Source organism: Ovis aries, chromosome 9 (assembly GCF_016772045.2).
Source record: "Ovis aries strain OAR_USU_Benz2616 breed Rambouillet chromosome 9, ARS-UI_Ramb_v3.0, whole genome shotgun sequence".
Classification (NCBI taxonomy): domain Eukaryota; kingdom Metazoa; phylum Chordata; class Mammalia; order Artiodactyla; family Bovidae; genus Ovis; species Ovis aries.
The window spans coordinates 88,986,707-89,004,818 of NC_056062.1; the positions used below are offsets into that span (position 1 = coordinate 88,986,707).

At 42.0% G+C, this 18,112-nt stretch overlaps 1 protein-coding gene across 1 annotated transcript in view; it reads left to right on the plus strand.

The window, feature by feature from the left end:
- The window catches only part of CNGB3 (cyclic nucleotide gated channel subunit beta 3), a 183,074-nt gene that overhangs the window by 127,170 nt on the left and 37,792 nt on the right, over positions 1-18,112 (plus strand). The window contains 1 exon segment of the mRNA NM_001143664.1: positions 812-909. Coding sequence (NP_001137136.1) covers positions 812-909 — 98 coding nt within the window.

Below are 18,112 nucleotides of genomic sequence, written 5' to 3' on the forward strand. Positions count from 1 at the left end.
TTCAATATTTGAATCAAAATTAGACAGCATGGTTTTTTTTTTTCTCTAAATGGATGTAAGAAAACATCACACATAATGAACTCTCAGAAACCAGTACTATACTATCGACTAAGAATGGGTAGTCTTGTTCATGGACCATTTTATCAGCCTAAAGGCCCATCATTTAATTCACAGGTAGAGAAATCTTTAATGTATTCACACAGTTCATTGAGTAAATAAGCAAGGAAATAACAATTGTTTGAATTTGCTCGCTTAATGCATTTCTTCTTTAGATTCCGCTCCCAGCTCAGCCACTCACCACTTACGCAGAAACAAGTCACTTAACACTCTTTTGCTCTGAGTTTCACTTGCCCTTTCTTCTTTCCAGAAGGCAGGAATGAACATACTTAGGGTTGTCCCAAGTGTCCAATAAGATCATGACAGACCTCTGTAAGCCACGTGGTACTCGTTATACTCATTTTTCTTTGCCATCCCTAGGATGTTAGGGCTGTGGGATCAGAAGATGGGAACCAGATCCTTTTCCCACCCCAGTTTGTTCACTTGCCTTGGCCCCATCTTCTCTAAACTTTATATCTAAAGTTTCAGAGAGCGCAAAGTTCCAGAATTAGTCAGAACAGTCCTATCGCCAGTAGTGAAAATACGTTTCTTTTCCATTGTGATGGGTATGCAAAAATATAGACAGTGGTGCAGCTGTTTATTTACAAAACAGGAGTTGGCATTTTGCTTCTGTTATTGTTTTAATGTTTCCTGAACTTTGGTGTTGTTTATTAATGACTCTTCTTTGTGGGTCGATGTGTTTATCTCTATGAAGATGAGTCCGATCTCCTTGAGACGCTGCCGACCACCATGCAGCTCGCCCTCACTGTTGACGTCAACTTCGGCGTCATCAGCAAAGTCGACTTGTTCAAGGCAAGTGCTTCTCCAGTGCGTAGGAAGGCAACACATCAATCTCCCGATAAATATCAAAGCTCTCCCTGAATACAGCATTTATGATTTTTTGCCCTATTTTTAATAAAATGAAAGTTATCTGGAGACTTTATGTGAAATTAGAGTCAAATAAACTATGAGTCTCTCTTCAGCAGATGACTTATTCTTTAGCAGCCTCTCTCCTAATTGGTGTCAAAGAAGAAGGGCTCTTCTGGCATTAATTTAAATATAATTAAATTCTACAGCTCTATGTCTTTGCTACTAAGCACGTCATTTCCCATTTACGAATATGCCTTGGCAATGCACGACAATCAAGCCCCAGATTAGCTCTGGATTGGCCTGACAATCAGAGAATCATCGCCTAATTATGTCTCTAATACAAATGATTTGGATTCAAACGTTTTACATGGCCAAATTCAAATTTAGAGGTCTTTTTTGTAAAGAAAAAAGTGTACAGCAAAGAAATGTTAATGTTTTGAATGTTTCTAATTTTCCTTTTCTTAATGCATTATATTACATGTAAGTGTCTTTCACCTGACACTTATTCTGTGTCGGGCACTCACTGATTCATCTGTTTAATTAACTCATTCAACAAACATTTAGTCAATTCTTGCTTAAATGTTCCCGGCACCATTTTAGCTACTAGGAATTCGGTGGTTAAAAAAAAAAAAAATACTTGCACAAATGGAGCTTAAATTTCGAAAGAGAGGGGTGAAAAAGCAATATAGAGCATGTGTGGAGGTGATAATGCCAGGGACAGAATTAAGCAGGTTAAGGAGAGTGAGGATGGTACTGGCCGTGAAAGGTTTGCTCTAGGGAAGTGCAACTGAGTACTGGGGCAGAGGACTGCAGGAAGCAAGGGCATGAGAGAGCAGGCACTGCGAGCAGGGAAGGAGGGACAGACGGAGAGGGTGCCCGGCAGGAGGATGAGATGAAGCTCTGGTCTGCGAGGCTAAAGGCAGAGTGATGTGCAGCAGGAGGAGGCAGAGGAGAGGAAAACCCAGAATGATCAGCCAGGGCGAGTTAATGGAGGGCTTTGGAGGCTGCGGCGTAAACTTCGAGTTGTCCTCTGAGATGCAGAAACCACTGAAGATCTTGAGCAGAAGGTGACCTACTTGAGATCTTTTTGAAAGGGATTTTTTTCCTGCTGTCTGGAGAATAGACCACAGAAGCAAATACGGACGTCAGGGAAGCCAAGGAAGGATCACCATCTATAGGGATAATGGTGCTCAGACCCAGAGTAGTTGGAGCAGTTTGTGTGTGTGTGTGTGTGTGTGTGTGTGTGTGTGTGTGTGTGTGTGTGTGTGATCAGTCGCTCAGTCGTCCAACTCTTTGTGATCCCATGCAGCAGAGTTAAGAAGTGGCCCAATATTGGATGCATTCAAAGAAAGAGCCTATAGTTTTTTGCTGTTTGATTGTGTGAAGAGAGAAAAAAAAATCAAAGATAATTTAGGATTTAAGCTGAGGAACAGTAAGAACAAAGATGCCATTTGCAAAATAGGAGATTTTAAAGCAAGCATAGAGGGAGAAAGATGGAAATAGACTGTTTGGAGATGTGTTAATGTGAGGTGAGAACCAGAATTCAGATGGAATGTCATCTAGGCAGTTTGATAAATAAATCTGAGTTCAGAGGAGAGGTCCAAGCTGGAGCCATAAATTTGGGCAAATCAATATACTGATGGATTTTAAGCTCAGGACTAGATATGATCCCCTATTATGTAATCCACACAGAAAGATATGACTTGAAAATAGGTGAAAGACACTTTTGCATAAAAGATGAAGAATCAGACACTATCCTGAAATGGTTAGGCAGGGTCACTCTCGATATTAGCTTAACCCAGGGCTGCATGAAACTAGAGATAGATCGGTATCCTAGACCCTTCTCTTGGGTGATATGTCCTGTTCTAAATTTCCATAAGGATTTGAATGAAGATATAAACCATGTGATTTTCAAATTGGCAGATGAAACAAAGCAAGAGGAATAGTTATAAATGTGTTAGATGACTAAACTTAAAATGAACTGAATACTTTGAAACAATGAGCAAAACCAAGATTAACTTCCCTAGGCATAAAAGAAAAATCCTGAATTTAGTCCTAAAATTATAAAAGAGCAGTAGTTTTATAACAATTTTTTTAATACCTTGGGAGTTTTAGTTGACCTCAAGCTACATGTGAGTCAATAGAGTTATATACAATATTGCCCTAAAATTTAACCTAATAAGAGTTTTCTTGTTTATTGCAACTACATTTCTTTTAACATATATGGTAAATAACCAGTTTTAAGAAGTGAAGTGAAAGTCACTCAGTCGTGTCTGACTTTTTGCGACCCCATGGACTACACAGTCCATGGAATTCTCCAGGCCAGAACACTAGAGTGGGTAGCCTTTCCCTTCTCCAGCGGATCTTCCCAACCCAGGGATCAAACCCACGTCTCCTGTAATGCAGGCAGATTCTTTACCAGCTGAGCCAAAAGGGAAGCTCAGTTTTAAGAAGGACTCTGACAAATTAGAGTATCTTTCAGGGGATAAGAAGTATGGATTGAGTAGAAGAGAACCAAGAAGATAGCAAAAGAATGATTTTAGAAACAAAATTGTTCTATAATGGTACAAATCAGACCAATGACTGCTTAAAATTGGGAGTGGGTAAGACGATATTAACTATGAGAAGACATGAGGGAATTTTATGGAGTGATAGAAATTTTTTGTCTTACGAGGGAAGTGCCACAATGTCATTTGTCAAAATTTATCTGTCCTTTAAAATTTATATATTTCGCAGCATATAAATTATTCTTCAGTTAAAAAAAGAATGGCTTCGAAAGAAAATGTATAGATGCTGAGTATATTTAGTTATTGGGAAAATTAATTCAAGAGCAGCAGTGGTTACATAGAGTAATGTTTGTTAAATGAACAAGGAATAACGTTTACTCTCCCTATTTTGGCAAAATAACACTCAACTGTAAACCCCATTTCTAAGCTGCAGATACATCTACTGGAATAAACATTCTTGGAGAAAAAGGCTTGGTCCTAATGGTCTTGATCCCCACAGGAGGGGTCTTAGGAGGAAAGAGAGAGGACGGGAGGGAAGGTGCCCTGGAGTCAATTCCCGGAGATTTTAGAATGTAGTTTCCTAATTGGAAAGCAGTTTCCAATTTCTAGTACAAGCGCCACAGTGGAAGCTCTGGTGAAGTAGAAGCATCATGGAATGCGTTCAGTTTTCTGATTTTCTATCAGGGAGACTAGGAAAGGGATTTCTACCTTGGTTAACAGGTGCCTGTAAATAAATCGTTTTCAAGCTGCAGCTTGCAATTCATTCGGGGATCATGAATTCAATTAAATGGGTCATAACCAACATATAAAATAGACAAGAAAATATCAGAGCACTACACACATAAATAAGGGTAAGCATTATACTACAAAATTTTTGTTGCTGTACTGGAGTGGGTTGCTATTTCCTTCTCCAGGGATCTTCCTGATCCAGGGATTGAACTCAGGTCTCCCGCATTGCAGGCAGAGGCTTTAACCTCTGAGCCACCAGGGAAGTTATTTATTCTTTTAAATATACATGTGCATATCTATGGGCTTTCCAGATAGCGCTAGTGGTAAAGAATCTGCCTGCCAAAGCAGGAGATGTTAGAGACGCGCGTTCGATCCCTGGGTCGGGAAGATCCCATGGAGGAGGGCAAGGCAACCCACTCCGTATTCCTGCCTAGAGAATCCCATGGACAGAGGAGCCTGGCGGCTATGGTCCATGGGGTCGCAAAGAGTCAGACACCAATGAGTGACTTGCACATCAATGACTGGCTTAATTGAGACTAAGTGAGAACAACCAGAGCTATGTTTAAGAAAACAAAACCTTTAACTGATACACCAATGACTTTTACAGAATTATCTCTGACTTGGGAAGTTATCAGTTTTCCAGGCTCGAAGTTATGTTTCTTTTGTTTTTGCATATATTTTTGGAAATCCATAAAATCAACAATATCTGATTGAGAAAAAAAGGTTAGATCATCACATGTTGCCACCATTATTCATAAACATAGATTCATTCTTCCCTGACATTTCCATTAAAGATGTAGTTCCTTCCAGAAAGAACCCATTTCCATTTATATTTCTGTTAAATGAGAAAAGTTATCTTTTTCCCTAAAGCCAGTGAAGTAGAAAATAAGCAGGTATGGAAAAATTCCTAAATTTATTTCTTTTCTAAATCTTACAAAGACAATCTTTGTAGTTGACACAAATTTGTTATTTTCCTAGGGAGGAAATAGACTGACTAGGGAATCCTACACCCTTAGCTCATGAATTATACCCAGTTGACGCGTCGCTTCTCATTCAGTCAGAGTTCACAGAGAGTCACCTCTGCCCTCGAGGGTCAGAGGCACAAGAGAAAACCATTGTGTCCACCAGGCGGCTTCGGAGTGAAAAGGGGGCAGCTTCGGAGTGAAAAGAGGGTGGCTCCCAGGCAGCAGCCTTGTTGTCACTCGTTAGGACCAGAGCATGTGGCAACAGCTAGGCAGTCTAGAAAGGTCAGCTGAAGCCAGGCCAAGGCATGCGGGCCCGATCCTGCAGGCCAAGGAAGCTGGAAAGGAGGAAACCAACATCACAGATTTCAGTTTTACAAAGACAAGAAATGGGGATACTTGGAATAGAACAGAACATCCAGGGATAACAAAAAAATAGTGACTGGCAACTGTTAACAACCTCCATATCTTGAATTCTCCCTGAAAATGGATTTTCCATATCTTTTAAAGGCCAGCAGGCAGGAACAGAGAGAAAAAGAGAGAGAGTTCGTGCACACACACACACACGCACGCACACACACACGTACACACACACAGAAGGACACCAGGACTGGGAGCTGGCGGGCATGCTTTGTGTCTTTCCAATCTTCAGGATTAGGGTAAATTAAAAGTACTTGAAAATCACTTAATTCACAAATACCTAGTGTAAGATGCCCTAAAGAATACTTTATGCCAAGAGCTGGACATGACTGAGCGACTGAACTGAAAGAATACTTTTAAGTTTGTATCTTGAATCTTCAATCAGAAATTTCACAAGGACTTTTCTCCACTTTGTAAATGTGTGAAGGGATGCAGATGTGGGAGAATTTGTTTGCAATGCAGCACCAGAAAATGAGTCTATGCTAAATAAATTAGAATAAACTAACAAATTAGAATAAACTCGTTTCAGCTTTTCCAAAGATATGTGTCTGTTGCTCTAATTGTGCATTGTATTCAATTTTTAAAAGGACAGTTCAGTTCAGTTCAGCCACTCAGTCGTGTCCAACTCTGCAGCCCCATGGACTGCAGCACGCCAGGCCTCGCTGTCCATCACCAACTCCCGGAGTTTACTGAAACTCATGTCCATCGAGTTGGTGATGCCATCCAATCATCTCATCCTCTGTCGTCCCCTTCTCCTCCCACCTTCAATCTTTCCCAGCATCAGAGTCTCTTCAAATGAGTCATTTCTTTGCATCAGGTGGCCAAAGGATTGGAGTTTCAGCTTCAACATCAGTCCTTCCAATGAATATTCAGGACTGATTTCCTTTAGGATGGACTGGTTGGATCTTCTTACAGTCCAAGGGACTCTCAAGAGTCTTCTCCAACCCCATAGTTCAAAAGCATCAATTCATCAGCACTCAGTTTTCTTTATATTCCAATGCTCATATCCATACATGACTCCTGGGAAACCCATAGCCTTGACTAGACCGACCTTTTTTAGCAGTCACGTCTCTGCTTTTTAATATGCTGTCTAGATTGATCATAACTTTCCTTCCAAGGAGTAAGCGTCTTTTAATTTCATGGCTGCAGCCACCATCTGCAGTGATTTGGGAGCCCCCAAAAATAAAGTGTGTCACTGTTTCCATTGTTTCTGCATCTATTTCCCATGAAGTGATGGGACCGGATGTCATAATCTTAGTTTTCTGAATGTTGAGTTTTAAGCCAACTTTTTCACTCTCCTCTTGCACTTTCATCAAGAGGCTCTTTAGCTCTTCTTCACTTTCTACCATAAGGGTGGTGTCATCTGCATATCTGAGGTTATTGATATTTCTCCCGGCAATCTTGATTCCAGCTTGTGCTTCATCCAGCCAGGCATTTCCCATGATGTACTCTGCATGTAAGTTAAATAAGCAGGGTGATGTTATACAGCCTTAACGTACTCCTTTCCCCATTTGGAACCAGTCTGTTGTTCCATGTCCACTTCTAACTTTTGCTTCCTGACCTGCATACAGGTTTCTCAAGAGGCAGGTCAGGTGGTCTGGTATGCCCACTGAAGAATTTTCCACAGTTTGTGGTGACCCACACAGTCAAAGGCTTTGGCATAGTCACTAAAGCAGAAGTAGATGTTTTTCTGGAACTCTCTTGCTTTTTCGATGATCCAACCAATGTCAGCAATTTGATCTCTGGTTCCTCTGCCTTGTCTAAATCCAGCTTGAACATCTGGAAGTTCACAGTTCACGTATTATTGAAGTCTGACTAGGAGAATTTTGAGCATTACTTTGCTAGCATGTGAGGTGAGTGCACCTGTGCGGTAGTTTGAACATTCTTTGGCATTGCCTTTCTTTGGGATTCAAATGAAAACTGACCTTTTCCATTCCAAAGAACAACGTGCTTGTATTTCTTTCCTTTTAACCTTGTGAAACTTGTTTATTTACTAGGGAAACAGTGAGTGTCCTAATGCTTTAATGAAAGTAATGTAAGTCATGCTGGAGCATCACAAATTATACGGACAATGTTCCATGAAAGTGGTCCATGCTGCCCCGGATCTTTCATTCCCGGGGCTGTCACCGCATACCTTGCTGGACCCGACTGTCTTATGGCCCCTGTATTAGGGTACTCCCGAGAATCAGCCTGCCAGTGGTGGAGATGCAGGAGATTCAGGTGGTCCCTGGGATGGGAAGATCCCCTGGAGAAGGAAATGACAGCACACTCCAGCACTCTTGCCTGGAGAATCCCATGGCGGGCTGCAGTCCAGGGTGTCTCAGAGTTGGGCACGACTGGACGGGGGATTTATTTTAAAGAAGGGCTCATGTAATCATGAGGACCGACAGATCCAAAACCTTCAGGACAGGTCAGCTTGTTGGAAACCCTGGAAAGTGTTACTGTTGCAGCTCAAATCCAAAGGCAATCTGGAGGCAGATTGCCCTGCTCCTCAGGGAACTTAAGACTTTTTTCTCTGAAGGCCTTCAGTTTATTGGATGAGGCCAACGCACATAATGGAGTGGACCTTGCTTTGTGTGTATGCGTGCTACGTTGCTCAGTCGTGTCCAACTCTTTGTGACCCCATGAACTGTGGCCCACCAGGCTCCTCTGCTCATGGGATTCTCCAGGCAAGAGTCCTGGAGTGGGTTGCCATGCCCTCCTCCAGGGGATCTTCCCCACCCAGGGATCAAACTCTTATCTCTTATGTCTCCTGCATTGTCAGATGGGTTCTTTACTTCTCAAAAATCATAGCTGCTGTTTATTGGGTTCTGATTGTACTATATCATCTTCCTTGCTATCTTCTCCCAGTTAATTCTCACAGCAAGTCTCTGAGAAAAGTTTTATGACCCCTCATTTTACAGAAAGCAGAAACTATTTACCTGACTGAGGCCAAAGAGCGGGAAGCAAATTTTTACTGCACAGGCTACAGTCTTAGCAGCTCGGTGATGAGACCTTTCAGCTCCCCACCAGCCCTGTCTAAATAAGTGGTAAGATGCTGAGAATTGTCCCCAGAGTCAAAAAACAGCAACATAGCACCCTGCGGTGAACGTCATAGACTTAGACTCAGCACGTCGATTAGTTTCACACCAGACACCTAAATTTACACACTCTTTGCTACTCTCCTACTAAGACCTTGTAGCTCATATGGTTTTCCCCCTCTTGTTCAAAGCAGGTAGACCTAAAGTCACAGACTTTCACTAAAACGTTGCTTCAGTCAATTGTGGTGAATTAGTAAGATTTGCTCCTTCTACATGGGATGATCAGAGTTTCCAAAGAGCTTGGAGATGAATAGTCATTTTTTGACTTTTTTTTTTCCCACAAAAATGGGTCTCTTTTTCCAGCCCAAACTCAAGTATTAAGCTAATAAGGAATGATTCATTCCTATGAGGTTGGACAATTTCCCTTCCTATCTGTTGATTTATTACTTTTGTATTGATTTTAAAATATGTTTTATCAAATTAAATGCTAAGGAAATCACATTTCGTGTCCACCGCTAAATTACCAAAAAATGGGAGAAAATTTAGTGAAAGTTCTGTTGCGCCACCTAGTGTGTAGAATTAAGATTGCATTCTTTAGAAACTGAAAAAGAGCCCCCTGCTTATCGGTACGGAGAAGGCAATGGCGCCCCACTCTAGGACTCTTGCCTGGAAAATCCCATGGACGGCGGAGCCGGGTGGGCTACAGTCCATGGGGTCGCTAAGAGTCGAACACAACTGAGCGACTTTCCTTTCACTTTTCACTTTCATGCACTGGAGAAGGAAACGGCAACCCACTCCAGTGTTCTTGCCTGGAGAATTCCAGGGACGGGGGACCCTGGTGGGCTGCTGTCTATGGGGTCGCACAGAGCCGGACACGACTGAAGCGACTTAGCAGCAGCAGCAGCTTATTGGTAGGACTTACTGGATCGGCTTCCCTGATAGCTCAGCTGGTAAAGAATCCACCTGCAATGCAAGAGACCCCGGTTGGATTCTTGGGTCGGGAAGATCCCCTGGAGAAGGGAAAGGCTGCCCCCTCCAGTGTTCTGGCCTGGAGCATTCCATGGACTGTATAGCCCATGGGGTCGCAGAGAGTCGGACACGATTGAGAGACTTTCGCTTTCCCAGATGGAGCGGTGGTGTCCATCTGTCAATGCAAGAGACACAGACACGCGAGCTCCATCCCTGGGGTGGGAAGACCCGGGAGTAGGAAATGGCAACCCACTCCAGAATTCTCGCCTGGAAAATTCCATGGGCGTCCAGGGGTTCGCAAAGAGCTGGACACGGCTGAGCACACAGAGCCCCAGCTCCAAGGTAGGAAAGGAAAGACACCAAACTGGAAACGGAGGTGCCACGGGCCTGTCAAGGGAAGCGCGAAGCGTCTCACCGTCTGCTGCTCCGGCAACAATGCGGACCGCTTCCCAAACAGGACCCCTCAGGGGCGGCTGGGACTCGTCCTGGTGCGGCAAGCAGAGCCTGGAAAGGCTGTGACGTCAGAGGCAGGAAGCACGCGGAGACGGGTTTGGTCCTTGAGTGAAAGACTGCGCCAGGGGTGGGGTGGGAAAGTCACTGTTATTTCTTCCCTTCACCCAAGGGTCCACCTGTTCACATATTTCTTCCCAGGGGCCTGAAATCAGAGCATTGCAGGAGGCTTACTACTTTTCATTTTTAACTTTATGTTTAACCACGGTGGTATTAGTAATACTGTGGCGGCGGCGGCTGCTGCAGCTGCTGCTGCTGCGAAGTCGCTCTAGTTGTGTCCGAGTCTGCGACCCCATAGAAGGCAGCCCACCAGGCTCCGCTGTCCCTGGGATTCTCCAGGCAAGAACACTGGAGTGGGTTGCCATTTCCTTCTCCAATGCATGAAAGTGAAAAGTGAAAGGGAAGTCGCTCAGTCGTGTCCGACTCTCATCGACCCCATGGACTGCAGCCTGCAGGCTCCTCCGTCCATGGGATTTTCCAGGTAAGAGTACTGGAGTGGGGTGCCATTGCCTTCTCCAAATACTGTTGCTAGACCTGTTGAAAGTATTCTGACATTGAGCTTTTAACCCAGATGAACTCCACTCAGCGAAACCTGCTGAGCAGTCACTCTCTCTAAAGCACCAGTGCGGTGCCTCAGACCCTGTGCCCGGTGGTCACTTCTCCCCAGTGCCTCCCAGAAGGTAGGCAAACTTTACATAAACAAGATGACATCGTTGGCTGTTGTGTGATAATTCAGTAACTCAAAACATACAAAGCGCTTATATCAATACATCAGGTATAAGTACATTATTCATATATTGTGATTATTATTACTGTCCCTTAGGAATAAAACTGATTCAGCCACAGAGGAGCTTTCACGCAGGTAAAACCAGTGTGTGGCCATGCTTGATCCTAGGAAGATTGGTTAGATTCATCCTCGGGGTTGCATCCAGCTTGTGACTTCTCATTTTGACTGTGATACTGAGGCTCCTAGAAAAAGAGAATTATTGTTAGTTCTCAGGGAAAGCCTGATGGAAATGACTGTCTTCGTGTTTGCAAATATGAAGTATAGGGTTCTATGTAAGATCACTTAGAACTCAATAAGTTATGCCATCATAATACCTTGCAAATTATTTATCACATTTGACTTTGCTGCTCCCAAAGCTACCAATCAATAACATGACTGGCATAGTCGATAATATGGGCGACTGGGTTCAGAATTCCTGTCTAGACGTATCACCCATCCCTGGCTTAGTGTGAGCGCAGTTTCAGATGGGACAGAGCAAGGCCTCTTATAACAAACAGGGCTGAGTTGAGAAAAGCCTTGAAGATTCTTGCTTATACTTGAGGGTGACTGAAAGTCCCAGTGAGTTATATAGTACTGATAATATCTTGAGTTCTTTTCAAATAACTTAGGGAGAATGAGCTTAGAAATGGAGAAATCCTTCAAGACTGAGAAGGTTAGCACCCACAGATAAATTTTACCAACTTGACAATTGTGTTCAGAGTTAGCCGGTATTAAAAGGACTTCCTGCCTATGGGAACATTCATCTAACATATAGCTCATGTGTTGAATAAAAATAGAATTTCTCCCAACTTCATTCAAATCTCCAGTAGCCTTATTCAAATATAAATCCAACTTTATACGGCACTGAACTTCCCATTGTTAAAAAGAGAATGCTTTCTAACAACTTCATGACGGATGTCAGGCCTTATTTATTTAGTACCTGGCATGCCCCCTGCCCTGGCAAGGCACCGGGGAGATGGAAGCCACTGTCTTGCCCTGTTGCTCAGAGTGCAGATTAAACAGCGTGCTCCCCCTGCACAGGCCCTGGTGAGTCTTCTTCCGACATATCTTCCACACGTGACCTCAGCTGAAGAGTCAATAGACGTCCTGAGCCTCTGTTCCCTCATCTAAAATCCAAGAGTGTTGACAATGTGTTAATGAATGTCAGGCCTCACAAGGGAGGTTAAGAGAATTAAACAGATACAAAAAAAAAAAAAAATTAAACAAAAAATATAAGAAGATAAAATGTAATGCAAATGTATGATGAATACATACAAAAGTGAATATTGACACTCTCACAGGTACGCTCGCTTTATAGAAAAAGGAACATTTATGAAACAATGGCTGTGTGCTGACTTTCTGAGAATCAGAAATTTTTCCTAATTACTTCTATAAAGGAAATGGAGCTGCATTATAAAGAAAAAAATGCCGACCCTGGGATGTGATTCTTTTAAATCATATAATAATGGAGCAAACTGTATCTCAAGAAAATCATTTGGCAGGGGAGGGGGAGGAGATAAGTATTCTCAAATACATCATAAGATATAACGGCTTCCTAACACAAATTTTATTTCACTAAGAGAGAAAGGAAAGACCTAGTCCTAAATCACAATTGCCTTCAAGGCCAGTGGCAACCTGTCCACAAAGCAATCATTAGGGTCCAGAATCAATTGATGAGGTTTAAGTTGTAGATTTTTTTTTCTAACATACAATCGCTATGGCTTATTTACATGAATTAATACTTATTTTATGCAAGTATGTTGATAAAAATATATATTTGTAATAGTTCATATATTTTTCTCTGAGGAAATCCAAGACATAAGCTAAAAGCTCTCCTTTTAAGTATTTGGGCATTTCTACTGAAGAAAGCACTAATTGTTTGCTAAGTTACTTTAAGGTTTATCTCCTAGTTTGGTCCAATACTTTCCGTTAATTAGGTTTCTTTATAGTGCTTTCTGCCAGTGAGTTAACCTGAAAGGTAGAAAAGACAACGTGAAATGTGGTCCTTCTCGAAGAGGATTTTGTTCCTACAAGAAATCCTAGGACGTGTGTTTTACTTTATTTTTACTATTATTAATAAAAGTTACAGTTGAGGTCTAATCAGTTCTTCAATCCAGTTCCATTCTCCTTTCTCCCTCCCCAGAGGTGGCCACTAAGATAATTTTAAGAATAGCCTTCCAATCCTCATTTTTATCTTACTTTTTATCTATAAACATCAGTGACTGGCAGTATTATTTTGTTCAGTTTTTTTCACAGTTGGAGTCATAGTGAACATATTCTATGGCTTGTTTTTGTGCAGAACACACGATTTGTTGAATTCAACCATATGTAGAGAGAGAGAGAACCGGGGTATTGATTTTAACCGCTGTATGCTATTGCAACCCACACATACATCGTCAGTACTTTTCTCTGCCCGCAGATCGTGCTTTTCTTGTTTCCAGTCTGTTCAGTACTGAAAATGATACTGCCGCATACATCTTTACATTTATGGGATTGTTGCCATAGGAAAACAACACTTCAAATAATTAATCATTCCTATTAACGTAACACAGTTGGGAATTTTCATCAAAGTTCATTCCAGCAGGAATTGTTTCAGGAATAAAAACTTTATTTTGGCCTCAGTTCAGCTCAGTTCAGTTCAGTCGCTCAGTCGTGTCCGACTCTTTGCGACCCCATGGACTGCAGCACTCCAGACCTCCCTGTCCATCACCAACTCCCAGAGCCTACTCAAACTCATGTCCATCGAGTCGGTAATGCCATCCAACCATCTCATCCTCTGTCATCCCCTTCTCCTCCCGCCTTCAGTCTTCACCAGCATCAGGGTCTTTTCCAATGAGTCGGTTCTTCGCATCAGGTGGCCAAAGTATTGGAGTTTCAGCTTCAGCATCAGCCCTTCCAGTGAATATTCAGGACTGATTTCCTTTAGGATGGACCCATTGGATCTCTTTGCAGTCCAAGGGACTGCAAGAAATGTAAAAGTTAAAGCCAAAAACATCAAATTTCAAATTATGCACATCAAAATAAATGTAAGTAGATTTTTTTTTAAATCTTTTCTTTCTGATCATTTGCAATGCTATTATTCTCCATGCATGGTAAGTTGTGTCATTCATGTCTGACTCTTTCTGTCCAGGCTCCTCTGTCCAGGGGATTCTCCAGGCAAGGACACTGAAGTGTGTTGCCATACCCTCTTCCAGGGAATCTTCCCAATCCAGGGATCAAACCCAGGTCTCCTGCATTACAGGCAGGTTCTTTACCATCTGAGCCACTAGGGAGACCCATTATTCTCCATAAGCACAAAAAATTGAGAGTCACCTTCATTGCAGTGATATTCTAGTCACGCTTAAGCTTTAAGAACTTCCAAATATATTTCTAATGAATTTCCTCTGAAATATTGAAAACACGAACTTCCTTTAGTGGGGGAGATCTTAAAATAAAGTGTTTTTTCCCTAACAGAGTTCTGAGTGATCAGAACACCAATTTCTGAAATGAAATTTCTCTGAATCAGTGAAAGCATTGAAAGGAATAGAACACTTGAGCCATAGAGTTTGAGAAGCTTTACTAAAAGCAGAATGATAAATTTTAGGAAGAAGTTAATGTTTGTCATTTGCCTTAACAAATACGATAACCTATGAGACATGGTAGAGATAAAGTCAGTATAAGTAAAAATTATACATTTTGCACTAAGCAAGTATATAACAAAGAAAGAAGCGGCACACTTCTCTCTTCCTCAAAGGACCTTTGCACATCAAAATAAATGCAGATATAAATCACACTCATCAAATGACTCTGCTTTGTGGCCCACATGAGCACCTTCTTCCCATCTCCCGTCTCCTGTCTGCACTCCCAGGCAGAAGTAAGCGCCCCCGCCTCTGAAAAGTTTTGTGGGTATTTATATGACATAACTTACAGCATGATTAACTTTTACCACAAATTACTGTTTTTCTGTTTACTTAAAACATTATTCCCAACTAGACTCACTCTCTTTCACCTCTGATTGGACCAAGGGCATGGCTCATAGCAGCTTCTCGTCATTACGTGTTGGACTGTGTTAAGAAGCCTTTCTCTCTTTTCAAGAGAACCAAAAGCTATAGCTTCTCGAATAAATTGTTAAATCCTAGCTTCAAGTTCATCTGAATGCTTCTCACCCATGGCTATTTGAAAATACTTCAATCATAAATCATTAACTTTCCTTATCAGTCAAGCAAGCCTGAGGTGTAAATTTTATATGGATCTAGGTCAAATGTTTGCTACTGAAATTATTATGGAAACCTATGATTGCTATTGGAGAAGGCAATGGCACCCCACTCCAGTACTCTTGCCTGGGAAATCCCATGGATGGAGGAGCCTGGTAGGTACAGTCCATGGGGTCAAGAGTCAGACACAACTGACTGACTTCACTTTCACTTTTCACTTTCATGCATTGGAGAAGGAAACGGCACCCCACTCCAGTGTTCTTGCCTGGAGAATCTCAGGGATGGGGGACCCAGGTGGGCTGCTGTCTATGGAGTCGCACAGAGTCGGACATGGTTAAAGCGACTTAGCAGCAGCAGCATGAGTGCTAAAGAAATTATTATCCAATCCATGAACTGGGGGTAGATACTTTGCTTTTCTACATGGGATTAATTATCTGAAAATAATAATGTTCCTAAAAAATGAACAGGGACAAGCACAAAAAGAAAACAGCTACATGCTAACAGTTCTGGGAGGGAAAACTAAAAATATTTGATGAAAGTCAGTTCAGTTCAGTCACTCAGTCTTGTCCGACTCTTTGTGACGCCACTGACTGCAGCACGCCAGGCTTCGATGCCCATCACCAACTCCTGGAGCTTGCTCAAACTCATGTCCATCGAGTCGGTGATGCCATCCAACCATCTCATCCTCTTTCATCCTCTTCTCCTCCTGCCTTCAATCTTTCCCAGTATCTGGATCTTTTCAAATGAGTCAGTTCTTCGCATGAGGTGGCCGAAGTATTGGAGCTTCAGCTTCAGCATCAGTCCTTCCAATGAACACCCAGGACTGATCTCCTTTAGAATGGACTGATTGAATCTCCTTGCAGTCCAAGGGACTCTCAAGAGTCCTCTCCAACACCACAGTTCAAAAGCATCAATTCTTTGGTGCTCAGCTTTCTTTGTAGTCCAACTCTCACATTCATACATGACTGTTGGAAAAGTCATGTATGTAGCTTTGACTAGACAGACATTTGTTGGCAAAGTAATGTCTCTGCTTTATAATATGCTGTCTAGGTTGGTCATAGATTTTCTTTCAAGGAGCAAGCGTCTTTTCATGGCTGCAGTCACCATCTGCAGTGATTTTGGAGCCCCCAAAAATAAACTCTCTCACTGTTTCCACTGTTTCCCCATCTATTTGCCATGAAGTGATCGAACCTGATGCCATGATCTTCGTTTTCTGAATGTTGAGTTTTAAGCCAACTTTTTCACTCTCCTTTTTCACTTTCATCAAGAGGCTCTTTAGTTCTTCACTTTCTGCCATAAGGATGGTGTCATCTACATATCTGAGGTTATTGATATTTCTCCCGGCAATATTGATTCCAGCTTGTGCTTCATCCAGCCCAGTGTTTCTCATGATGTGCTCTGCATATAAGTTAAATAAGCAGGGTAACAATATATAGCCTTGACATACTCCTTTTCCTATTTAGAATCAGTCTGTTGTTCCATGTCCAGTTCTAACTGTTGCTTCCTGACCTGCACACAGATTTCTCAGGAAGCAGGTCAGGTGATCTTGTATTGCCATCTCTGCAAGAATTTTCCACAGTTTATTGTGGTCCACATAGTAAAAGGCTTTGGCATAGTCAATAAAGCAGAAATAGATGTTTTTCTGGAACTCTCTTGCTTTTTCGATGATCCAGTGGATGTTGGCAATTTGATCTCTGGTTCCTCTGCCTTTTCTAAATACAGCTTGAACATGTGGAAGTTCATGGTTCACAAACTGTTGAAGCCTAGCTTGGAGAATTTTGAGCATTACTTTGCTAGTGTGTTAGATGAGTGCAATTGTGTGGTAGTTTGAGCATTCTTTGGCATTGCCTTTCTTTTGGATTGGAATGAAAACTGAACTTTTCCAGTCCAGTGGCCACGGCTGAGTTTTCCCTGTTTGTTGGCATATTGAGTGCAGCACTTTCACAGCATCATCTTTCAGGATTTGAAATAGCTCAACTGGAATTCCATTACCTCTACTAGCTTTATTCATATGATGCTTCCTAAGGGCCACTTGACTTCGCATTCCAGGATGTCTGGCTCTAGCTGAATGATCACACCATCGTTGTTATCTGGGTCATGAAGATCTTTTTTGTACAGTTCTTCTGTGTATTCTTGCCACCTCTTCTTAATATCTTAATAGCTTCTGTTAGGTCCATACCATTTCTGTCCTTTCTTAAGCCCATCTTTGCATGAAATGTTCTCTTGGTATCTCTAATTTTCTTGAAGAGATCTCTATTCTTTCCCATTCTATTGTTTTCCTCTATCTCTTTGCATTGATCACTGAGGAAGGCTTTCTATCTCTCCTTGCTATTCTTTGGAACTCTGCATTCAAATGGGTATATCTTTCCTTTTCACCTTTGCCTTTAGCTTCTCTTCTTTTCTCAGCTATTTGTAAGGCCTCATCAAACAATCATTTTTCATTTATTTTTCTTGGGGACCATCTTGATCACTGCCTACTGCACAATGTCACAAACCTCCATCCATAGTTCTTCAGGCACTCTGCCTATCAGATCAAATCCCTTGAATCTATTTGTCACTTCCACTGTAATGCAATGTAAGGGATTTGATTTAAGTCGTACCTGAATGGTCTAGTGGTTTTCCCTACTCTCTTCAATTTGAGTCTGAATTTGGTAATAAGGAGTTCATGATCTGAGCCACAGTCAGCTCCTGGTCTTGTTTTTGTTGACTGCATAGAACTTCTCCATCTTTGGCTGCAAACAATATAATCAATCTGATTTCAGTGTTGACCATCTGGTGATGTCCATGTGTAGAGTCTTCTCTTGTGTTGTTGGAAGAAGGTGTTTCCTATGATCAGTGTGTTCTCTTGGCAAAACTGTTAGTCTTGCCCTGCTTCATTTGTACTCCAAGCGCAAATTTGCCTGCTCTTCCAGGTATCTCTTGACTTCCTACTTTTGCATTCCAGTCCCTTCTAATGAAGAGGACTTCTTTTTTGAGTCTTAGTTCTATAAGGTCTTTTAGGTCTTCATAGAATGGTTCGACTTCAGCTTCTTCAGCATTACTGCTTGGGGCATAGACTTGGATTACTATG